At 43.9% G+C, this 26,432-nt stretch overlaps 1 protein-coding gene across 1 annotated transcript in view; it reads left to right on the plus strand.

The window, feature by feature from the left end:
- The first annotated feature begins 10,640 nt into the window (after positions 1-10,640).
- Positions 10,641-26,432, plus strand: part of QRFP (pyroglutamylated RFamide peptide) — a 93,891-nt gene continuing 78,099 nt past the window's right edge. Inside the window, exon 1 of the mRNA XM_089669169.1 lies at positions 10,641-10,717. Within this exon, the coding sequence (XP_089525295.1) occupies positions 10,715-10,717 (3 nt within the window). The 5' untranslated portion in view covers positions 10,641-10,714. The remainder of the gene's footprint in view (positions 10,718-26,432) is intronic.

Below are 26,432 nucleotides of genomic sequence, written 5' to 3' on the forward strand. Positions count from 1 at the left end.
TTGTATTGCCATCCATGTCCCCATAAGGCAGAATTCCTTTCCTATCCCTGACCACTCCCCAGTAGGCACAGAGACAGCAATGAAAACCCTTCCGCAATTTTTTCCAGACTTAGAGTTTTTTTTTTTTTTCAATTGAACTATAGCTGCCATACTACTAGACTGCTGTGTCTAGTCTCTTCTATGGTAACCAGCAAAATGTGATCAGTTTTAACTGGGGCCAGTAGATAACCTGTACTTCCAAACAGTGGTAGTCAATTTAAGAGCCAAAGGGGGCCACACAATGTTCAAAAAATGTGTATGTATATTACACACACATATATATATATATATATATATATATACAGTTGTGGCCAAAATTATTCAACCCCCACTGAAATTGAGTGTTTTGGCCAGTTTGACATTGCTTTTGATCATTCAGTCATCTTGCTTACATTTACATTAAAGAGGCACTTGTAGGTCAGACAAATATAACATAACAGTTATAATGAAATAACCACAAATGTCTTTTCTGTGCTCACAGCATTATCAGTTTTATTCAACCCCCAAGTGACATTCAATCTTAGTACTTAGTACAGCATCCTTTTACAGTTATAACAGCTTTTAAACGTGAAGCATAGCTTGACACAAGTGTCTTGCAGCGATCTACGGGTATCTTCGCCCATTCTTCATGGGCAAAGGCCTCCAGTTCAGTCACATTCTTAGGCTTGCGCACTGCAACTGCTTTCTTTAAGTCCCACCAGAGGTTCTCAATCGGATTTAAGTCTGGTGACTGCGATGGCCACTCCAAAATGTTCCAGCCTTTCCTCTGCAACCATGCTCTAGTGGACTTGGAGGTATGCTTGGGATCATTGTCCTGTTGAAAGGTCCAACGTCTCCCAAGCCTCAGGTGTGTGACGGACTGCATCACGTTTCCATCCAATATCTCCTGGTACTGAAGAGAATTCATGGTACCTTGCACACGCTGAAGCTTCCCTGTACCTGCAGAAGCAAAACAGCCCCAAAGCATGATTGACCCTCCACCATGCTTCACAGTAGGCAAGGTGTTCTTTTCATCATAGGCCTTGTTCTTCCTCCTCCAAACATAGCGTTGATCCATGGGCCCAAACAGTTCTAATTTTGTTTCATCAGTCCACAGAACACTATCCCACAACTTTTGTGGTTTGTCCACATGGCTTTTGGCATACTGCAGTCGACTCTTCTTATTCTTTGGAGACAGCAAGGGGGTACGCCTGGGAGTTCTGGCACGGAGGCCTTCATTACGCAGTGTGCGTCTTATTGTCTGGGCTGAAACTTCTGTACCCACATCTGACAAATCTTTTCTCAGTTCCTCAGCAGTCACACGGGGACTTCTCTCCACTCTACGCTTCAGGTAGCGCACAGCAGTCGAAGTCAGCATCTTCTTTCTGCCACGACCAGGTAGCGTTTCAACAGTGCCCTTTGCCTTGAATTTGCGAATGATGCTTCCTAAGGTGTCTCTTGGTATGTTTAACATCTTTGCAATCTTCTTATAGCCATTGCCCTTCCTGTGAAGAGAAATCACCTCTTCTCTTGTCTTCCTGGACCATTCTCTTGCCTTCACCATGTTTGTAACCACACCAGTAAATGTCTAGAAGGAGCTGAGTATCACAGTCATTTTAAAGCTGCCTAATTGGTGCTTATTATGCTTGATTGCTGCTCGGTGACATCCACAGGTGTTTTCAATACCTGATGGAAAGCACCTGTATGAACCTCTGTTCTTCAGAGTGGTAGTCTTTAAGGGGTTGAATAATTGTGGCAATGAAGAAACCACATAAGAACCATTTACTACTGTATTACATAAACAATTGATGTCATTTTAGTTGCATTTGGGTAGTTACAACGTCCTTGTAGGATTTGATTCTGAATACAATTCCAAATGTACACTATAGTCCCTAAACCCCTTTACAGCATTGGGGGTTGAATAATTTTGGCCACAACTGTATATACACACACATACACACAGTATCTCACAGAAGTGAGTCCACCCCTCACATTTTTTGTAATTATTTTATTCTATCTTTTCATGTGACAACACTGAAGAAATGACACTTTGCTAAATGTAAGTAGTGAGTGTACAGCTTGTATAACAGTGTAAATTTGCTGTCCCCTCAAAATAACTCAACACACAGCCATTAATGTCTACACCGCTGGCAACAAAAGTGAGTACACTTTTAACTGAAAATGTCCAAATTGGGCCCAATTAGCCATTTTCCTTCCCAGTGTCATATGACTTGTTAGTGTTACAAGATCTCAGAGATGAATGGGGAGGTGGTGTGTTAAATGTGGTGTTATCGCTCTCACCCGGTCATACTGGTCACTGGAATTTCAACATGGCACCTCATGGCAATTAATTCTCTGAGGATCTGAAAAAAAGAATTGTTGCTCTACAAAAAAATGGCTAAGGCTATAAGAAGATTGCCAAGACCCTGAAATTGAGCTGCAGCACGTTGGCCAAGACAATACAGCGGTTTAACAGGACAAGTTCCACTCAGAACAGGCCTCGCCATGTTGAGTGCACGTGCTCAGCTTCATATCCAGAGGTTGTCTTTGGGAAATAGACGTATGAGTGCTGCCAGCATTGCTGCAGAGGTTGAAGGGGTGGGGGGTCAGCCTGTCAGTGCTCAGACCATACGCCGCACACTGCATCAAATTGGTCTGCATGGCTGTCGTCCCAGAAGGAAGCCTCTTCTAAAGATGATGCACAAGAAAGCCCGCAAACAGTTTTCTGAAGACAAGTAGACTAAGGATATGGATTACTGGAACCATGTCCTGTGGTCTGATGACACCAAGATAAACGTATTTGTTTCAGATGATGTCAAATGTGTGGCAGCAACCAGGTGAGGAGTACAAAGACAAGTGTATCTTGCCTACAGGGAAGCATGGTGGGGGGAGTGCCATGATCTGGGGCTGCATGAGTGCTGCCGGCATTGGTGAGATACAGTTCATTGAGGGAACTATGAATGTCAACATGTACTGTGACATACTGAAGTAGAGCATGATCCCCTGAGTCACTGTGAGCCATGTTGTGTCTGTGCCCACCCCAGCACCTTCAAAGAAGTCTCTGTGAGCCACGCTGTGTTTGTGCACCACTAGCACCCCCCACATAAATTAGTGTAAGCCATACTGTGTCTGCCCCTGCAACCACAGGAGTCACTGTGAGCCATGCTATGCCTATGCACCCCCAGTTATTACATGCTGAAAAGCAGGAGTAATTCCTAACCTTTTTCTTTCACACGTGCCTAATTGTTAAAAGCATGGAAACACCTTAAAAACAATTTCCTCTTAAATATTTTGTTTAATGAATTGGGGATGTCATGTGCTCCAATTAGATACTATAATGCTTAAATGACTCAATTTTCAATCACACAAGATTGAGTTTAAGTCAATGGGATTACATTTACCTAAAAGTGAAATTCCGCTTTAAGGCATTTTAAAGCGGGTGAATGAGCATTGCTGAGAGGTTGTCTTTTTAAGAAACAGCTTCCAGTAATACGTTTACTGGTACCAATGAGATTTCAGTTAATGAGGGTGTCAGCTGGCATGAGTATAGAAATGTCTAAGAGCAGTGGGGCAGCACCCAGATCCCATCTGGAGTGGATTAAGCTGCCAACTTTAACAGTCCTCTTCAGAGAAAACCTTAGGAGGCAGACAAAGAGCTTAGCAAGATGTTGAGAGCCATAACATTTTGGAGGGGTGTTGGAGAATCCACTTACACTTTTGGCTTTGAAATGATGTTAGATTTCAGAAACGTTATCACTAGTTCTAAAACAACGGCCTGCAGCAAAGCCAAGATTCTGAATTAATCCAAAAGTACGTTTTCTAGTGTGCAAATCTTTACACTCATAAATACTTATCAATGTGTGAAGTTTAAACACATTAACCACATTTTGAAAACATCTAAAGAAAAAAGGGAAAACCAGAGCGGGACATATAGAACCACTCACTATCAAAAAAGGTGTAACTGCCTGATTATACAATCACTTTTAGGAAAGCCGTACACAATTACATTGAACAATAAACTATCGATTTGATAATCATAATAAATCTAAGGCTATTTTTGTTCCTGCTTGATCAATTTTGAGCATCCCAGATTGATCCAGTCTAAATTACTCTGATCTGACTTGGTGGAAACATTAACTGTCTGTTGCTGTTATAATCACAGCATGCATGTGAATATCAGATTTTTGCTTGATCTGTCAGGTTTTCTTGTGAACAGGGGTAATCCTGTAAATTTCTACTTTCAAAAGCAATCTGAAGGAGAAGAAATGATTGAAGCCTTATGTCTGTATGTTAAATTAATTTTATATATATTCAATGGTTTTATTGGGAAGATTAGCAATTAGAAACATAATGGTTTGAAATTGGTACATGTATGGGCCTAATTTAGATCTACGATAAACTCCAAAGTATAACGGCTTTTCAGACTGGATATACATTTGAATAGATTGCTAGGAAAAGCCCTCGTAATACCAGTATTGGTAAATCTAAAGGTGATTATATAGAGATTGTAACATGTATAGCCAATTTGTGAGAAAGAAAGAAAGAGAAAGAAAGAAAGAGAGAGAGAGAGAGAGAGAGAGAGAGAAAGAAAGAAAGAAAGAAAGGAGAAAGAAAGAAAGAAAAAGAAAGAAAGAAAAAGAAAAAGAAAGAAAGAAAGAAAGAAACAAGTTATAGTGTATGTTAAGGCAAAAATATTTTAGTTTTGTATAGAGTTATAATAAAAGGTGAAATCCTGTAAGTTTTTTTAGGTCTCACTTCCTATCCTGCAGGCACAACAGGAGGTGATATCTCCAAATTAATGTAATTTATCTTTACTTCCTATCTTGGGGATTCAACAGGAGGTGAGTTGGGACAGCTTCAAATGAACAGAAATACCCTCGTAGGAGCCATCAGAACAAGCGGCCCAAGTGGAAGATATTCCTTTTTGTTCTCATTCTGGTGACCACTAAATTTTGAATTTGTCCTCACTTCCTGTCCCAACAGAGGTCCTAATCCGTACCTACACTATCCAAAGCTAATAAAACGTTTTTGATTTACAGACATTTTAAACAAGACTATCATGGACAAATATACACGGTCATGTAGTCAACATACATTATTTGGAACCACATCCAGAGGACATAGTGAGGCTTGGAATGAGTTGACTACATAATGCTTGTTCTTCCCTGAAGAACAGCAAACTTCAGAAGAGCTCTTCAGTATTGACATGCCAGATCAAGTGCATTAGACATCGAAGATAGCAAGCTCTGTCTTCTCTACAGTCTGAAAGCCCCAAAACTCTTTTCTCTTGGGGAACCTCAGAACTCTACATTTCTTCATTAATCCCATGCCTGCTTTGGAACCACTTGAGCCTCAGGGTTAAGTGGGTTCATAACGGACATGATGTTCAGTCATCTAAATCAATGCACATGTGAGAGACCTAGTGGCAAGGGAGATCAAAACCAACTCCCAGCTACACACAAAGCGTTAAAAGGTTAATACACTTAGCAGGATTCAATTCAGCTTTGAAATACCCTCCATGTTTTTTTACTAATGCAGGAAAAAGGTCAACTGTTCTATTCTACCAAGGCTTTTTACCTGATGAAGTGGAGAATCTGAGGAGTTATTTTTCAAAGTAGCCAAAAGCACTCAGAGATTGTCTTCACGGTCTCGCCGATATGAAGTAAAGCATGCACCTGCGTCTTCTAATCAAGGTATCAGTAGGCAGCTGCCGTCTCCCACAATAGCTAGAGGCAACATGCATAGCTGCTGGTCATACCATCATGACAGTCAAGCCGATCACTAAAAAAATAGCCATACGCAAATAAAAAGTTGGTGAATAAATGGCAAAGTGAAGATTGGCTATAATTCGCTTTGAGTAAACCCCACCTTCAGCTCAGCACATACACTGAATTTTAATGGGAACAAGGAGCAATGGAGCTGAAAGAGATCGAAAAGGATTTTTTATGGCACAAAAGGAAAGTGTATTATTGTCTTTTCCACAAAGGATGAGCAGAAGGATTGGATTTAGGCAATTCATACAAAACATTTTATCAAAATTAAAGTGGTTGTAAACCTCAGACATGAAATATGAACAAAGCATATACCTCTATAGTGTGTACTTGTCTCAATCCAGAGCATTAAGTGTCATTTCTCTCTGCTGCCTCGTTCCTCTGCTATAAGCATGGGTAACTTCTGATGAGTTTTCCTGACACCAAGAGAAAAATTGTTGGTGGGGAGGGCACAACCCATGATTGACAGCCTCAGATCTGTTCCTGTGTGCTGTGTGGAGGGGGGATGTGTCCCTTCCCTCCAGTCAGCTCTCAGAGCTCTCCTCACTAAGCTCTGCAGTATGTAATTTCAGCTATCCACCCCTTGATTTTCTTTTTTTTTTTTTTTTTGTTATTAATATCTTTTATTAGGTTTTATTTCAATACATAAAACAACAGTATGCAATTTATCAAAACATGAACAGCTCAACTAAACATCTTTAACACTCATTCTATCCCCCCTTGTCCCTCCCTACCCAATAATTACCCCTGTCCAGATGGTTCTTTCCATTTCTTTCTTAACCTGTCTACTAATCACAGTCAAAGCCCTATATTCTCTCTTCCCATTACAACTTTCCATTTATTCAGCTTAGTTCTCCAAGTCTACCACCCATTATTTCTAGATATTTTTCAGATGTTTTAAAAACATACCACCTGCTCCATTCTTTTCTAAGTTTTTCCATTCTATCTTCATCTATGTGGTATAACACCATCTTATTTATATACTCAATCCTCTCTATCCAATCTTTTATTGTTGGGGTGCACCCCTTGCTTTTCTGTGCTGAGAGATCCTGTGTAAATTCTCCACTTGGAGAACGGACCTAGGGGACAGCCCACTGTAAATTAACAGGTGCAACTTATGTAGGAGGATTTGTTTAATCTCTGTTCATCACCTGAGGCCAATCACGTCACTGGGTATTCGTAAGGGTTTACAACCACTTTAGGAGCACACAATAGCTTCAGTGAAAACCGCATGTGAGAGTAATCCAGAGATATGAGCAGCTGAAGGTACATGCAAAATTATGACTTCTCCTGACATTTGGTTCTACTCCCTCCTTTTGTCTGCTGGGCAAGTCTAACAGACCAATAAGCAGGTAAAGGATGTGATAGTGGACAGAGAAATGCGGGCATTCAATTCAAGAATATAACATGCACATGGAGTTATCGCATCATTACAAATGGTTAACAGATATCAGGTCCATTGCAGCTCAGGTAAGTTGTACATGGAAAGGGGTTGGTAACTTTCAGAATCAGATTCACTTTATATGGCATTCTTAATGTCAGCTATAATGCAAAGTTCAGTGATATCTACAAATGTAAAAATTGATTTACTCACAGTTTGCGATTTTGATGCATCGATTTGTAAATAAAATACCTGTAATAACGTTGCACAAAACAGCATGCGGCTTTTAAAAATGTCCTGCTTCTTTCCATTGTGGATACATTTCCATTTGACATTCAGTGCTCCATGCATACTAGATCTTGGTCTCAGATGCAGGAAGGAAAAAAAATTTAAACCTGTACAGGTACAAGTAAAATCAATCAGTGGGCTGGTAATTCTGTACAGCAAATACTGGGAAAGTCCACTCTAATCCTGTTTAATAACTTACAGATGGGTCTGTTCACCGAATCTAATGTGCAACTTCCTCTCTCTACCCCTTGATGCCTCACCTATCAGATTTTTACATTAAAGGCAGATTTAACCACTTGCCTACCAGGCACTTATACCCCCTTATTTACCAGGCCAATTTTCAGCTTTCAGCGCTGCCGCACTTTGATTGACAATTGCGCGGTCATGCAACATTGTACCCATATGAAATTTTGATCATTTTTTTCTCACAAATAGAGCTTTCTTTTGGTGGTATTTAATCGCCACTGGGCGCTTTACTTTTTGCGCTATAAATACAAAAAGTGCAAAAAATTTGAAAAAAAAAAAGTTTCTTTGTTTCTATTATAAAATTTTTCAAACAGGTAATTTTTCTCCTTCACTGATGTGCGTTGATGAGGCAGCACTGATGGGCACTGATAGGCGGCACTGATGGGCACTGATAGGCAGCACTAATGAGGTGGCACGGATAGGCGGCACTGATAGACAGCACTAATGAGGTGTCACGGATAGGCGGCACTAATATGCAGCACTGATAGGCGGCACTGATAGGTGACACTGATGATGGGTACTGATAGACGGCACTGACTGGAGGCACTGACTGGCACAACCCCTGGGCACTGACTGGCAGCACTGGTGGGTGGCACAGGTGGGTGGGCACAGGTGGGTGGCACTTCTGGGCACAGGTGGGTGGCACTTCTGGGCACAGGTGTGTGACACTGCAGAGTGGCACAGGTGGGTGCACTGCTGGGCACAGGTGGGTGCACTGCTGGGCACAGGTGGGTGATCTGCTGGGCACAGGTGGGCGGAGCTAGTGGGCGCACTGCTGGGCACAGGTGGGTGGAGCTTGCGGGTGGCACTGCTGGGCACCGATCATCAGGGCACTGATCATCAGTGCCCTGATGATCAGTGCCGATCCCCGCTCTGATAACTGTCGGTTCTCGGCAGTACTTTCCTCACGATCTGACAGCGTGAGGAAAGTGCAGCCGAGAACCGACACTTGCATTTTCCTCTGATCAGCGTGTCATTGGACACCGCTGATCACGTGGTAAAAGGCCGCTGTGGGGCGCGCAGGAGAGCGCGTTCTGGGAGGACGTCATATGACGTCCACCCAGAACTGGTCGACCGCAGTGCAGCCGTCATTCGGCTATCTGCGGTCGGCAGCTAGTTAAATGAAACTGATACCTTCAACGAACTTCTTCCACAGTTTCCATTTTTATATGTAGCACTACCCCCTTAGGAGTTGCTAAAAGATTTGGGTCCCCCTATAGTCCTGCACAGCCAGGCATCACACATCTTCACAAAAGCTTGTATCCAGAGTCAGAAATAAGTCCTTGAGCTTTGGTTTTTGTTGTTTTATTTAGGGGATTTGAACTGGGATAGGGTTAAGGGTGTAAAGCATGCCCAAAAGGTACATATAAACTGGGGACAACCTCCTGGAACTATTTACAAGCCTTCTTCTGCAGCACAGTCTCTGTTGGAGAGCTAGCCAGTGTCTCTCTAGTGTACCGCCCCAGACCCTAAATTAACTTCTCTTCACCCATCTATCTGGTGGTATCCCTTAACAGGGTATTCGATTCCTGCCACATTAAGATTTGAACAGTCACTGCTAAGGTGGCTACTCTGGTTTCCAACCAGAGTGCTCATTCCCCTATCTGCCCAGGGGGTGTAGCTGTACTCACTCAGATCCTCTCCTGTACTGCTTGTGGGTTGGTGGCTGCTACCATGCCTATCAGCTGGGCTGCTCCTTCCCTGCCATACAGTTGGTCCTCTTTCAGGTGGCCAGTGAGTTCTGAGCTTTCCTCCATTCCAGCTCCAGGCCTGTAGGTATGCCCTATCCCACTGAGCCTCCTCGCAGCCTCATTGCGTCAGCCTCACATCTTCCACCTCAACTCTCTCTCCAACTGTCCTCCAACTGGGAAGGCTCAAGTGCTTTTAAGGGTGTCCAGCCCCTGCCAACCTCCTGTTGGGGACTGGCTAGGACCCCTCAAGAGTGCAGTCATCCACTCCTCAGATCCACCGTCTGCCTCTAAAGCCTTCCACCAAAGGCCCTAAAGCAGGGAGAAATTCCAGAGAGGCAGGCCTGCAGAGCTTCTCAGCCCTGACCACAATTTGACCCCTCTCTGGCTATTACACCTGGGCTGCTGCTCAGCCTCTGTCTAACCATTGGAGTCTAGCACTCCCTTGCTAAGCTAGGAGGGTGCTACATATAAATCAGGAGTTCTGTATGTGAACAGCAGAACAAAAGCAGGAGTGAGTGTGTTTGAGAATTCCTCTCCTGCGTTACATACTGGTGTTCCCAGATTATTAGTTCAGTAACAACAGCCAGTAGAAGGAGCAAGTGTGCTATAGCCAGGGGCGGACTGACAACTCATGGGGCCCCCCGGGCAATAGGGGATCATGGGGCCCCTGTGTCCTTGCCCAAACTCAAAAAAGCCTATGAAAAAGGTACCAGGGGCATCTCATGGGGTCCCCTACTGACCCTGGGCCCTCGGACAGTGCCCAAGTTTCCATATGGTCAGTCCACCCCTGGCTATAGCCATGCCTGGGTGAACCGCCGAAACCCTGCGCAGGTAAGTTGCAATTGTCTGCACGAATGTCAGGGTTATTTCAATGTTCAGTTTTTGACTGCCGTGTGCCTTTAAAACCACATGTGAAGAAAAGATGTGTAAATATCAGGCATCATTCCACAAGCACACTAATGTCACCTGTATGTAATGTTGCAGAGCTAATAAACCAAGTCTATTATCCACACAAGTCATTTACAATCCATTCATCAAGTATATTGTGCAGATTAAGAGGTGACCAATTGGCGCCCATTCCATCAACGTGTGTCACAGTGATTGTAGGCAACTGCAATGGCAATGGGATCCTAGCCTGTGGAATGTGTCCCTCTAATTCCTCCCATTAAGTCTACACTGAGTGACGTCTCTGTTAATCAGGGTCCTTGTTTAAAAGGTAGAACAAGAGAAGCAGAATCTCTCACACGGAGCGCCAGCAGATTGGTACGGATTCAAGGGGGCCCAGTTTGTTAACCTGACCTCTGTGGATCATTCTGTACATGGTAAGTTCTGGGTCTGGGGCTTATCACTAATTTAATCATAGCCTATTGCAGACATTATGTAATCTAAAATATGGGACAGATTTAGAAAAACTGGAGTCGGCCTTTAAATTAGACATGGAATACAAGTGATATGGATGACTGATCTAATGTCACACACGGTTCAATCTGACTATTCGATGTATTTTCAGCCAAATAAATACTGGCATTGCTTGTATATAGCATTTATTTTAGCTTAAATTAAAAAAGGAAGCCATCAGCAGGTTGAATACGCTTTTAGAAATGTTTATAGGGCTGAGCCATTATTGATCAAGTATTTTGGAACGTGAACATTTAAATAACATTTTCAGTCTAGAATTTTGATTACAAAAAACATCTAAAAAAAATATTATAGGACTATAGCTATAAAAAAATATAATTGACTTTTATGATCAAATGTAAAAAAAATGAATGTTGAAAATGTCTCTTCGAGAACACAAAGCAGCATCTGAAATATGTCGCAAATATACACATAAAGCCATTGGCAGTTACTTTCTCAAAGGAAATATGGGGGCTGTGACTACTAATCTCCTCCTGGCAATGCTAGTTTCCTAGTTGTCAAGCTGATCCTTCAGAAAGTGGTCAAGCTGATCTTTCAAGACCAGACAACTAGCATTTTCAGAATTAGATGCTATGTAGTCAAAATCTAAACACAAAAAGAAAAATGTATCATATTGCCGCTTACCAGTCATTAGATTGCTACTGTAGTTGTCTTTTTTCAGGCTTTTTCCCATTATTTTCACCCAATAATCCTACTAACCTAGGTAACGATGTTAGCTCCTGTATCAGGATCACAGAAACAGCATAGAACTACAGGACTCTGCTCTTTTTAATAACATAGACTGGCAGGGATCTGGAGTTCACAGAGATAGCTGAGAACAATGTAACTACTTACAGTCAGCACAGGCAGAATGTACAGGAAGATTTTTAGTAGGATCAACAGAAATCTTTTGCACTTATGGGAACCTTAAAATGGGAAGTCACCTGAAAATGAAAGTTCTGCTTTTTCATGTCATTCCCCTCCCCCTGCCCTCTGACATTTTTGGAATTTTTTTTTTTTTTGGTGGGTACCCATTCCCACTGCTGATTGGATTGCCTAAGTAGTCCAGGAGGAAGTCTAATGCCTGAAACTTCCTGGGACATGTCACAGGTCCCAGGAGGCTGTGGGTCTGTTCAAAAAGTGCAGCCCAACTCCCACATGTGCATTTAGGAGCCAATCGTGAAGCTGGTCACAGTCGGCTTCCCACATCCAAGATGGCAGTGTTGGGGACCTGATACCTGGGGAAGAACCAGTCCAGATGAGTGGGATCTGTGAACATGTACGTGTGTGTTTATTAAAGGTCAGTGCCCACAGCATTTGTAGCTGCTGACTCAAATTTTTTTTTTTTGACCATAGATGCTCCTTAGGATAGAAAATGTGTAAGGGAAGAGGTTAAATGTATGTGTAACTAAAGGCAAAACTTTTTTTCTTTTTTTTAAGTTTTGGACAGAATGGAGAGGAATTCCGCTCTATAATCATTAATACACAAATGTATTTTTAAATGGAAGCAGTCTAGTACCTGAATTTGACCTGGGAAGTAGGGCTGGAGAGTGTGAGAAAGAAGCAGCAAGAGCAGCCAATCAGTTCATGTGCTGAAAAAAAGCTTGCTGATTGGAAGAGAAGGCAGAGTGAGAGAGATGAGTTCATCACTTTGCTGCTTCACCTTTTATTGTCCAGCTTTAAAAAGTGTAACTAAGAGCAAAACGGTTTTTAGTTTTGAACATAGTGGAGAGGTATTAGAACTGTTGTTGGATTCTATTGCCATCTGTGTCCCCGTTAGGGAGATTCACTCTCTATATTTGTCCTATTTACTGTTATCATCGAAAGTGAAAGTAAAAGAAAATCCCAAATTCTGGGTTGACATCAGAACACTAATGGAGTGGAAACACTAGTTCTGGTGACAACCAGGACTTGCCTATCTTTGGAGGGATTTCCTCTTACTTCCTGTTTTGGCTATGGGACAGGCAGTTTAGGGAAATCTCCCCAATGGGACACACAAGACATAAAAACTGACAGGGGTTGCAACCCTCCCTTTTTCTATCCAACAAGAAAAAACGTTTTGCCTTCAGTTATACATTAAGTGAAAGTAATGGAAGTAAATGAAATCGATCAGCACTACTGCCATTGCTTCAAAATCTTCAGTTTATTAAATTGACCACAGTACAAACATCACAGGTACAAAGGTTAACGTGTTTCGGCTTAACAAGCCTTCGTCATAACCCACGGTATGGGTTATGATGAAGGCTTGTTAAGCCGAAACGCGTCAACCTTTGTACCTGTGATGTTTTTGCTGTGGTCAATTTAATAAAACGAAGATTTCAAAGCAATGGAGGTAATGCAGATCAATTTAATTTAATTCTGGAATGGATAAGCAACTGCGGTTCACGCACCTGCCCAGTTCCTGGGATGAGCATTGCATGGGTAGTAGCACCTTCTTTTATCATTGAAAGTAATGGAAGTACCTGTTGTTTGCTTAGTATCAGTCTCTTGCAATCTTCAGTGCAACAGAGCTCAGACAAAGTGGGAGAAGCAGCAAAAGGAACCGATCTAGCTGCAGTGCTCATGTGCTAACAAGAAAGATGTTGATATGAGGAGAGCAGAGTGACAGAGATTTATCACTCTTCTGCTTCTCCTGTATTGTCCAGTAACAAGCTGACTGAGGGGCAAAACCTATCTTAACTGAGTAAGAGGACACATAGCCGTGCCCACCCCCCCATTCAAATATCAGCTTTTTAGATGTAAGCTAACATCTGGTCAGTTGGTGTGGGCAATTTTTGCCCTATTTCCAACCTAAAGTTAAGTGAAAATTGGATTTAAAAAGAATTTGGAAGACATATTGGAAGGACTGAATGCATTTGAGTAACACAGATGACCTACATTAGATACATACAGTATACGTGCTTGGATCATCATGGGGGTTGAGTTAAAACCTCTTCAGGCTGAAAAGGCCAGCTTCTTTGCTTTAGAAAATAGTCTGAGGAACACCATCACATGTAGTAAAAAAAAAAAAAAACAAATGCAAGTATACAACTCATCATGGACTTTGTATTCTTGTTAAAAAAAAAAAGTGCATTCTGATAATTGTGCGAGGTTATTACCTATATTCATCATATTTGGTATATAGACTCTTTCTTGTACACATGTACATGCAGACCAAGCTGTCCAGAACACATGACAGTGACAGGATTTGGGAAAATGCTGTCAGACACAGTGCCTTGAAAAAGTATTCCTACCCCTTGAAATTTTTCACATTTTGTCATGTTACAACCAAAAAACATAAACTGGGATTATATGTGATAGACCAACACAAAGTGGCACATAATGTGAAGTGGAAGGAAAATGATAAATGGTTTTCAACATTTTGTACAAATAAATATGTGAAAAGTGTGACGTGCACTTGTATTCAGCCCCAGCCCTCCCCCTGGAGTCAATACTTTGTAGAACCACCTTTCGCTACAATTACAGCTGCAAGTCTTTTTGGGGATGTCTCTACCAGCTTTGCACATCTAGAGAGGGACATTTTTGCCCATTCTTCTTTGCAAAATAGCTCAAGCTCTGTCATATTGGATGGAGAGCGTCTGTGAACGGCAATTTTCAAGTCTTGCCACAGATTGTCGATTTGATTTAGGTCTGGACTTTGACTGGGCCATTCAAACACATGAATATGCTTTGATCTAAACCATTACATTGTAGCTCTGGCTGTATCTTTAGGGTCGTTGTTCTGCTGGAAGGTGAATCTCTGCCCCAGTCTCAGGTCTTTTGCAGACTCTTATCAGGTTATCTCCTAAGATGGCTCCATCCATCTTCCCATCAACTCTGACCAGCTTCCCTGTCCCTGCTGAAGAAAACCATCTCCACAACATGATGCTGCCACCACCATGTTTCACAATGGGGATGGTGTGTTCAGGTGATGTGCAGTGTTAGTTTTCGGCCACACACAGCATTTTGCTTTTAGGCCAAAAAGTTCAATTTTGGTCTCATCTGACCAGAGCACCTTCTTTCACATGTTAGCTGTGTTCCCCACATGACTTTTTGCAAACTGCAAATGGGACTTCTTATGGCTTTCATTCAACAATGGCTTTCTTCTTGCCACTCTTCCATAAAGGCCAGATTTGTGGAGTGCACAACTAATAGTTGTCCTGTGGACAGACTCTCCCAGCTGAGCTGTGGATCTCTGCAGCTCCTCCAGAGTTACCATGGGCCTCTTGACTGCTTCTCTGATTAATGCTTTCCTTGCCCTCCTGTCAGTTTAGGCAGATGGCCATGTCTTGGTAGGTTTGCAGTTGGTCCATACTCTTTCCATTTTCTGATGATGGATTGAACAGTGCTCTGTGAGATGTTCAAAGCTTGGGATATTTTTTTATAACCTAACCCTGCTTTAAACTTCTCCACAACTTTATCCCTGACCTGTCTTGTGTGTTCCTTGGCCTTCATGATGCTGTATGTTCACTACTGTTTTCTAACAAACCTCTGAGGACTTCACAAAGCAGCTGTATTTATACGGAGATTAAATTACACACAGGTGGACTCTATTTACTAATCAGGTGACTTTTGAAGGCAATTGGTTTCACTAGATTTTATTTAGGGGCCACACTTTTCAGATATTTATTTGTAAAAAAAAATTTGAAAACCATTTATCGTTTTCCTTACACTTCACAATTATGTGCCACTTTGTGTTGGCACATCACTATCACATAAAATGGCAATAAAATAAATTTATCTTTTTAATTGTAACATGACAAAATGTGTAAAATTTCAAGGGGTATGAATACTTTTTCAAGGCACTGTAGGCTTACAATAGTAAACTTTAATTCCAGTGGTTTAAAAATTTCTCATGACCTGTGTCAATAGGCTTTTGTTTAGAACTGCTTTTTTCCCCATACAACTCAACAAGAAACCAAAAGCAGAAGGTGGTCATCTACAGGTAGGAAAACCTTGTGAAGGAACCCAAATGGAGCATCTCAAATTGATATCAAAAGCCCCGGAATTCATGCAAAATATCAATCTACAAAACTGCAACTGTTAAACTTATCCTGATAATGTTACAGCTTGTCACATGCCATAACACTTCCGTTGGACAGTTTAAAGCTGAAATTAGCTAAAAAAAATATTCCTACAGCTTTAGTCACATCACTTACCTTTAATGAAGGATGCCCCATGTTGTACAGGCAGCTGGATCCAGGAGAAATCTTCACTGCAGGGATGCCGGTCCTCTTTCTAACTCTGAACTTCCGACACTGCAATGGTTAACAGTTTCGGGTCTTCAGGAGTAACAGCATTACATATACTAATATTTATAGGTAAAGTCGATCCAGGAAATATCCAATTGCCTCTTGGGGGATCAGGAAGGAAAATTTTCCCCCACTGGATCACACTTTACTGGAGTTGTTTTGCCTTCCTATGAATTAACTGTGGGTATAGGATTCTGTATATGAAGGTTTTCAGTTTGTGTGTTTTTTTTCTGTGGGTTGAACTGGATGGTGCTATTTTTCAACCAGACTATGTAAGATGGTTCGTTAGGGACATGCCCCCTCCTTCCCCTATTAAGAGAAGTTCTTTCATTGAATACACTGCTTATAACACAATCTGTGAATGGGGAAGTTTGATCATTCACAGGATTCCCCCCATTCCCACTCACACATCATGTTACAAGTAGTGTAATCAATGAGAAAACATTTATCAATGGAGAAGGGGGACGTATCTATATTGGACCATCTCTACTGCTGTTCCACCTGGGGACCCAAAGCTATGAACCACTGGAAATTTAGAGACAGGAAGAGGTCTGGCATTCAAGATCTAGGTACCTGCACAACGTGGGACAAAATTCGTTATGAGTAACTGATGTGAAAAAGCTGTTGGAATTTTTTAAAGTTCAGATTTAAGCTCATCACACATTACAATCTGTACAATCTCCATTAAATCAACCAACAAGGACTTGCCTGATTGAATAGTTCTGGTAAGTCCTCACATTGTATTGTTTTGGTAATGTTGATTGTATGGTCAGATTGTAATAGGTATAGTGGCCCTTTGTTTGTAAAAGTGGAGACAAATGAAAAAACAGGAATAAAAAATGAATGTAGTGAATGCTATCATTACATTTTAACCGCATATCCTTATGAGAATACAACATTTTTCATGGCAGTAGAAGTAAGGAAACTTGATTTGAGAGTAATAAGCGGGATGTTCCTAAAATATTAATTCTCTGGCTGCTGACTTTGCTTGTTTTAGTACCTTGATATGTTATCTCTGGTAATCACTGAATTCGCTTAGGAAATTCAGTTTTTGAAATGGCTTAGGACATGTTTCCCGGTGGAACACTCAGCAGTGCATGCTTACTATATTTCCAGAGAGAGATTATTTCTCCTGTGGTCACATCAGGAAGAGCTGAATACCATGCAGTGTCAGGGCTGTATGTGATGTTTACGTCTATATGCTTTACTATTGCACACTATATACACTTTTTATTTTTGCTCATGTTAATTGGGGTAGAAATACAGCTGATTTAAAAAAAAAAAGTGTTTTACAAATGTGCCACACCGGCTTTAGAACTCTGAAGGCAAAGGAGCGCATAGACATTGAATGAATAATTAAAAAAAAAAAAAAGCTGCAAAGAGAATCCAGGTATAATATCTGCTTTCTCTTATAAATGATACCCTTTTTGTCCTTGTGTGCATACAATTCACATATTGTAATTAATGTTAAAGCATAAGTTCACCTTTTTAACAAAAAAAATAAATGCACATCTTTTTGCAGGTAAAGAAAAACGTGCATTTATTTATTTGTTTTACTAGCAGCCTAGAAAGCACCTGCGATCATCAAATCGTGGGTGCCATGCAGGGCTCCTGCCGACTTGTCAGTGTATCTGTGTGCTTGTACCATATATGGGCAAGCAGATACACACTGACAAGAAGGCTCCATGTACACTGCAGCTGATAAACTCACGTTTAGGAGCTTTTCTGCGTTTTTTTCAGCAGCCCCTGAACTCACCCTAATGTTTTCCTATGTGTCCATGTACACATCGTCGTTTACAGGCAAGTTGAGTTTACAGTTTTTTGTTTTTTTTAACGCAACACACTTGCGTTCAGGAGTAGATTTTATCAGCGTTTCAAACACTTGAAAACGCAGCTAACTGCGTTCATAAGCATTTGCTTTTGAATTTTTTTTTTTTTAACTGTTGCATTTCCAAATGCTGTCCAGAGCCTTTTTTCATCATGAATGGACCCGGTACACCATACTTTGAGGTTTCACATGAAAGAAAATATGTTAGACACTGCTGCAATAATTTCTGCACAGAAATGAGATGGAACACATCCAAACACCACAAAAAAAAAATACAGCTAATCTCAACAAATACTGATCTCTCTGCTTCTGCTCTCTCCATTTCTCTCAAAATGTCTGAAATAGTTAATTATTTACTGTTTTTCAGTGCATTCTGGGCATTTTGGAAGGTCTCCTGAGGTTATTTTAAAAAAACCCTTTTAAACGCAAACTCTCATAAACGCGGTATGCAAATGCGGCTGAACAGACGTTTTTTAACCTACATTTTCCAGCAGTCAGTTTCCATCGTTCAAAAGTGTCCCGTGTACATGGAGCCTTATAGTTTAATTTTGTTGAATTCTGGCCATTTTTATGACTAACATGCAAACTACAGTCAAAAGAGGTGTAGGGAGCCATGTAAAGTGTAGGTCAACCCTAACAATGAACTTCTTTCATTTGCTCCCTTTTGGTCTATTTGATAGAACATTTGTATATATATATATATATATATATATATATATATATATATATAATGTGCGGATCAAATAACAGCACACATATATATATATACACACACACATACAGTGGACACAGAAAGTCTACACACCCCTGTTAAAATGTCAGGTTTCTGTGATGTAAAAAAATTATGAGTCAAAGATAGATCATTTCAGACCTTTTTTCACCTTTAATTTAACCTATCAATTGTACAACTCAGTTGAACAACAAACTGAAATCTTTTAGATGGAGGGAAGTAAAAATAAAAAACTAAACTAATATGGTTGCATAAGTGTGCACACCCTTAAACTAATACTTTGTTGATGCACCTTTTGATTTGATTCCAAAAATCAGTCTATCAGCACGGCACATCTTGACTTGGCAATATTTGCCCACTCTTCCTTGCAAAAACACTCCAAATCTGTTAGATTGCGAGGGAATCTCCTGTGCACAGCCCTCTTCAGATCACCCCACAGATTTTCAATCGGATTCAGGTCTGGGCTCTGGCTGGGCCATTCCAAAACTTCAATCTTCTTCTGGTGTTGATTTGGATGTATGCTACATCCCCAGTTATAAGAGGGTGTGCGCACTTATGCAAACACATTATTTTAGTTTTTTATGTTTACTCCTCCCCCCCCCCCCCACTAAAAGATTTCAGTTTGTTGTTCAACTGAGTTGAACAGTTTATAGGTAACGTTGAAGGTGGAAAAAATTCTGAAATTATTTATCTTTGTCTCATTTTTGTACATCACAGAAACCTGACATCTTAACAGGGGAGCGTAGACTTTTTATATCCACTGTATATGTATATATATATACACACACACACACACACACACACACACAAGCCAATATAAAGGACAATAAAATAACAGTGTGTATTTGAATCCAAATACTATGGGGTTGAGTTACTATTACTATTATTATAATACAGGATTTATATAGCAGCAACAGTTTGCTCAGCGCTTTACAATATAAAGGGAGACAATACAGCAACAATACAGTTCAGTACAGAAGTAATAGGAGGGCCCTGCTCATAGAGCTTACAATCTAAAGGAAGAGGGAGGTGGTACAAACTAAGACTGAACAGTGCAAAAATCTGGTGCAGCTCTGCATAGAAACCAATCAGCTTCCAGGTTATTTGGGCAAAACGTAATTGAACAAGCTGTAGTTAGAAGCTGATTGGCTACCATGCACAGCTGCACAGATTTTGCATTCTCCAGTCTTAGTAAATAAACCCCAATGACCAAGTATGAAGCAGTTTAACACAAAAATGATTGGAATGATTCCAAATTGCACTGCAGTCGTGACAAAATGCAGCACGCATGTTTGGGTGCCATTTATTTTTAGTGCACCTAAAACGCGGTGCAATTTTGCCACGATAGTTGCCCAATTTGTTTTGGCAAACTTTACCGAGCTTGTCGCCCAAAAAAGAGCAACAGAGAGAGCAATCATACAACAGTCATGGCAAAACCACACCACGTTATAGGTGCAATTAACCTCCCTAGCGGTATGATTATTTCATATTTTTGGTGCTGAAAGCGGTACAATTATTTTGCATAGAAATATGTAGTTTTTTTATTGTAGGCTGTAATTTTTAGGAATAACTCACTGAAATCTGTCTGAACAAGATTCTAAATCATACATTTAATTCAATAATATAATCAAACCAAAAACACTGAAATTTGAAATATAGCGCCAAGTTCGCACATCACTGAGCAAAGTCGCAGAATCGTTTTCAGTGTCTGATGACGAATTTCCCCACGAATCATTATCACTAGAGATGAGCGAATCGAACATGACGAAGTGGAATTCGTTCCGAAGATTTGGAAAAATTCGATTCGCGACGAATCCGAAGATTAGCAAACTTCGGATGCACGAATTGAATTTTCCCAAAAATGGCGGCGACATGTGTGGCGACAGGAGAAAATGGACAGAGAAGATGGGGCGGGGATCTCTGGGAAGGCGTGCAGACAAGGCGCGCTGACCCATAATGCATTCATGAGTCATGAATCATGACATGTGATCGCATTAGCCAATCAGCAGCCAGCCAGCACTGTGTAATGGTGGAGCTATAAATCGCGGCCATCTTAGAATTCTCCATTAGCCTCCGGTCATTCAAGAGAGACAGACCTCTCTGTATTAAGGGACAGAGTTAGGGCCACAGAGACTTTAGGGACACAGAATCGTTACTCAGGGACACAGAATCGTTACTCAGGGACACAGAATCGTTACTCAGGGACACAGAATCGTTACTCAGGGACACAGCTATCAAAGAATCGAAAATTTAAAGTGACATACACCCTTTTTTTTTTTGGTGGCTGTCGTGCACAGTTGGTGCTGCAGTTTGCCGATTGTGCAAAATAAACTGACTTTCTGCTTCACAACCACTATTGTACGTTCAAAGAGTTAAATCCATTTACACGCCGGCTGGCGGTAATATTTTTTGGGTGATTAGTGCATTCCAGTGACACAAACGTACAGTTTCCAGCCAACGGCAAGCTGCAATTGACCGATTGTGCTAAATAAACTGACTTTCTGCTTCACAACCACTATTGTACGTTCAAAGAGTTAAATCCATATACACGCCGGGTGGCGGTAATATTTTTTGGGTGATTAGTGCATTCCAGTGACATAAACGTACAGTTTCCAGCCAACGGCAAGCTGCAATTGACCGATTGTGTACAATAAACTGACTTTCTGCTTCACAACCACCATTGTACGTTCAAAGAGTTAGATCCATTTACACGCCGGGTGGCGGTAATATTTTTTGGGTGATTAGTGCATTCCAGTGACATAAACGTACAGTTTCCAGCCAACGGCAAGCTGCAATTGACCGATTGTGCTAAATAAACTGACTTTCTGCTTCACAACCACTATTGTACGTTCAAAGAGTTAAATCCATATACACGCCGGGTGGCGGTAATATTTTTTGGGTGATTAGTGCATTCCAGTGACATAAACGTACAGTTTCCAGCCAACGGCAAGCTGCAATTGACCGATTGTGCTAAATAAACTGACTTTCTGCTTCACAACCACTATTGTACGTTCAAAGAGTTAAATCCAGTTTTATTTTTGGGGTGCTTATTGAATTAAAGAGTATGTCAGACAACACGCAGAGGAGTGGCAGAGGAGGCAATGTTTCAGGAGCGAGCAGACGTGGCAGCAGAGGAAGGGGTCGAGGCAGCACTAGTCGCAGCCAGAGGCCAGTGCTCCCGGTGTCATCCAGCGGTCGTGTCTCCACCGACAACCCTGCCGTCATCGATTGGTTGACTAGGTCGTCTTCCTCTTCCCAGGTCACCTCTGACACCTACAGCCAACGGTCGGTGGGTACGTCAGACACAACCGTTAGTTGGCATGGCCCGGGAGCAAGCCCACTGAAATCACGTGTCCTCGACCTGCCCCTGTCCTTTGGTGTTCCCTCACCAAGCAAAGTAACGCATGCTGTGGGCTCAGCCCCACTGTACAGTGAGGAAGAGCTAACAGAGGGCGGTCAGGAACGGGGGGAGACATCCGCCTCTTCAGCAGCCAGGCGAAGAAGTAGTGGCGAGGAGAGTGGCTCGGTAGCCGGTCTAGAGACAGGTCTGTCTCCTGACCCACACGCAGCCGAGGGGGTTAGTAGTGACGCGGAGACCCTAATTGATGATGATGAGGCTGATCGCACTTGGCAGCCTCGTCGTCATCAGGCTATTGCTTCCGCATCATCAGGAGAAGAGGGTGCCAGCTTGCCAGCGAGCAAAACAGTCGGTGGGTTGCCCAGGAGGCAGCAGGGTCGCAGCAGTGTCAGTGGAGCCAAACGGCCACGGAGTAGAGCACCAGCTCCACTGCAGCCTACCACCACGGCCAGTAGTGGTGCCGGTGTGCACGGAGGAAGTAGCAGTCAGCCAGTGAGGAGTAGCAGGGGCAAAGTTTCCTACTCGGCTGTGTGGCAATTTTTCGTCACGCCGCCCGAGGAAGTAAACGTAGCCGTATGTCGACTATGTGGCCAGAAAGTCAAGCGTGGCCAGGGGGCCAATATTGGGACTACAGCGTTGCGTCAGCATATGCAGCGTCGCCATTCGGTGGCCTGGGAAAACCGTGATAAAGATACGGCGGTTCTGCCTGCCCCAGCCCCCGCTCCATCACCCGCTCCGTTACTTGCTCCGTCACCCGACGTCAATCGCCCTCTATCAGCCAGTCAAGGCTCCAACACCTCTGCTGAGGGGAGTTGTCGCTCGTTGGCATCTTCCGCTCGTTCAGATGCTCCTTCTCCTGCTACTCCTCTTCACGGATTCCGTCAGCAGTCTTTCTTGGAATCTGTTTCCAAGAGACAACAGTTTGCGAGCACGCACCCGACGGTGCAGAAGCTGAACGTCCTCCTGTCCAAGTTGCTGGTGCTGCAGTCCCTCCCTTTCCAAGTGGTGGACTTAGCACCTTTCCGAGAAATGATGGCTTGTGCCGAGCCGCGGTGGAGAGTGCCAAGCCGGCATTTCTTCGCCAAAAAGGCAGTGCCAGCCCTGCATTCACATGTAGAAGAGATGGTGGGCCAGTCTTTGAGCATGTCGGTCTCTGCCAAAGTGCACGGCAGCGCCGACGTGTGGAGCTGTAACTACGGTCAGGGACAGTACATGTCATTTACGGCCCACTGGGTGAACGTGGTGCCGGCACAGCCGCACCAGCAACTTGGACAGGTCACGCCGCTTTTGCCTCCACGTTTGCACGTCCTTGGTCCAGCAAAGATGTCTGCCTCTACCACCTCTTCTTCCGCCGTGTCCTCAGCCGCCACCCCCGTGCCAAGTCCCATTACCCGACCGGCATATCACATGTGCAGGGCGCAACGGTGTCACGCTGTGCTGCACCTGGTATGCCTTGGCGAACGTAGTCACACAGGGGAGGAACTTCTCAGTGTAATGAACAGAGAAATCGACAGATGGCTGTCTCCGCGCAAACTGAAAATCGGAACCATGTTGACCGACAACGGAAAGAACATGGTGTCTGCTCTGCATCAAGGAAGGTTGTGCCATGCGCCATGCATGGCTCACGTGTTCAATCTGGTTGTTAAGCGGTTCCTAAAATCCACCATCCCACTGCAAGACATCCTTAAAATGTCGCGTAAACTTTGCATGCATTTCAGCCATTCCTACACCGCAAAGCACACCCTCCTTGAGCTGCAGCGGCAGAACGGAATTGCACAGCATCGCCTGATCTGCGACGTTGCAACAAGGTGGAATTCAACCCTACATATGTTAGACCGCCTTTACGAACAGCGAAAGGCCATCACCGATTTCCTGATGTTACAAGCGGATAAAGGTACTCCCCTGTGTAACTTAGATGTCAGCCATTGGCAGCTCATGCGTGACACCTGCCGCTTGCTCAGGCCCTTTGAGGAGGCCACGCTATTCGTGAGTCGGCAGGACTATGGGATGAACGACGTCATTCCTCTGTTGCACGCTCTGGAACAAATGCTGTTAACAATGGCTGGTCAGAGGGCGGTAGATGTGGCGCACAGATCTCAACGCCACATGACCCCTGTGGGGGCAGGACAGGAAGAAGAGGAGGAGGTAGAGGAGGACATTGGTGCTCAGGAATTATTGAGTGAAATGGGTGGTTTTTCCACTCAGCGGACAGGAGTGGAGGAGCAGGAGCATCTGGTAGAGGAGGAGGAGGAGACAGAGGACCCAGACGCACCGTGGCAGTATGCTATGGAGATGGAGGCAGGGAGTCCCTCGCATTCCTTGGCACAAATGGCCCATATCATGCTCGGTTGCTTGCGTAGCGACAGCCGAATAATAACCATCAGACAGAGGGATGACTTTTGGCTGTCCACCTTGTTGGACCCTCGCTACCGTTCAAAAATGGTGGCCTTTTTCACACCTGCTGAGAGGGAGGCCAAAATAAAGTACTATAAAAACCACCTATGTAGTCATGCAGTATATAGCCCTATCGGCCACTTTCTGGCATCCAGTTGCTGTAGCCCCCATCACCACACTGTGCCACGGGCCCCTGTACCGCCTTCTCATACTGCTGCCAGATCCATCCTCTGCCATGTGCGTCTTTGTCGTCTGCTCACGCTGCTGGGTTCCAGTTTTAAACCTAGGCCTGTGTATGGCTTCCGAATACTGCTGCCTCCACCGCCACCCTGCGCCATGTGCCTCTGTCGTCTGCTCACGCTGCTGACGGCTTCCGCTTTTTAACCTAGGCCTGTGTATGGCTTCCGAATACTGCTGCCTCCACCGCCACCCTGCGCCATGTGCCTCTGTCGTCTGCTCACGCTGCTGATGGCTTCTGCTTTTTAAACTAGTCCTGTGTATGTCTTCCGAATACTGCTGCCTCCACTGCCACCCTGCGCCATGTGCCACTTTCAGGTCTCCTTACACTGTTGGTGGGTTCCATTTTGTGATAGGGTGCTGTATGGCCTTCCATTGCTGCTGCCTCCACCGCCACCCTGCGCCATGTGCCTCTGTCGTCTGCTCACGCTGCTGACGGCTTCCGCTTTTTAACCGAGGCCTGTGTTTGGCTTCCGAATACTGCTGCATCCATCGCCACCCTGCGCCATGTGTCTCTGTCGTCTGCTCACGCTGCTGACGGCTTCCGCTTTTTAAACTAGTCCTGTGTATGTCTTCCGAATACTGCTGCCTCCACCGCCACCCTGCGCCATGTGCCACTTTCAGGTCTCCTTACACTGTTGGTGGGTTCCATTTTGTGATAGGGTGCTGTATGGCCTTCCATTGCTGCTGCCTCCACCGCCACCCTGCGCCATGTGCCTCTGTCGTCTGCTCACGCTGCTGACGGCTTCCGCTTTTTAACCGAGGCCTGTGTTTGGCTTCCGAATACTGCTGCATCCACCGCCACCCTGCGCCATGTGTCTCTGTCGTCTGCTCACGCTGCTGACGGCTTCCGCTTTTTAACCTAGGCCTGTGTATGGCTTCCGAATACTGCTGCCTCCACCGCCACCCTGCGCCATGTGCCTCTGTCGTCTGCTCACGCTGCTGACGGCTTCCGCTTTTTAAACTAGTCCTGTGTATGTCTTCCGAATACTGCTGCCTCCACCGCCACCCTGCGCCATGTGCCACTTTCAGGTCTCCTTACACTGTTGGTGGGTTCCATTTTGTGATAGGGTGCTGTATGGCCTTCCATTGCTGCTGCCTCCACCGCCACCCTGCGCCATGTGCCTCTGTCGTCTGCTCACGCTGCTGACGGCTTCCGCTTTTTAACCGAGGCCTGTGTTTGGCTTCCGAATACTGCTGCATCCACCGCCACCCTGCGCCATGTGTCTCTGTCGTCTGCTCACGCTGCTGACGGCTTCCGCTTTTTAACCTAGGCCTGTGTATGGCCTTCAATTGAAGCTGCTTCTGCTCCGCCACTCTGCCATTGGACTCTTGATAGTCGTCTCCCCACGCTGCTGCTGGGGGGACTTTTTAACATAGGCCTCTGTATGGCCTTCAATTTTAGCTGCTTACGCTCCGCCACTCTGCCATGGGCCCCTGTACCGCCTCCTCATGCTGCTGCCAGGCCCGTAATCTGCCATGGGCCCCCGTACCGACTCCTCATGCTGCTGCCAGGCCCGTAATCTGTCATGGGCCCCTGTACTGCCTCCTCATGCTGCTGCCAGGTCCAGAGTGTGTCATGGGTCCCTGTACGGCCTCCCATTGCTGCTGTCTCCATCGCCACACTCTGCCATGTGCCACTTTCAGGTCTCCTCACACTGCTGGTGGGTTCCATTTTGTCATAGGGTGCTGTATGGCCTCCCATTGCTGCTGCCTCCACCGCCACACTGTGGCTCCACACTCTGGTTTTGGCCCCGTGACTGCCCAAATGAGTGAAGTGTGCGGTGATTCTAAGATCGACGGCACTCATCTGCATGTCATACTGACTGACAGTATTATTTCTCTTCCCCAGCAGACTCCA

The sequence above is a fragment of the Staurois parvus genome, unplaced genomic scaffold, assembly GCF_062004578.1.
Source record: "Staurois parvus isolate SC_StPar_1 unplaced genomic scaffold, SC_StPar_1.0 ptg000068l, whole genome shotgun sequence".
Lineage (NCBI taxonomy): Eukaryota > Metazoa > Chordata > Amphibia > Anura > Ranidae > Staurois > Staurois parvus.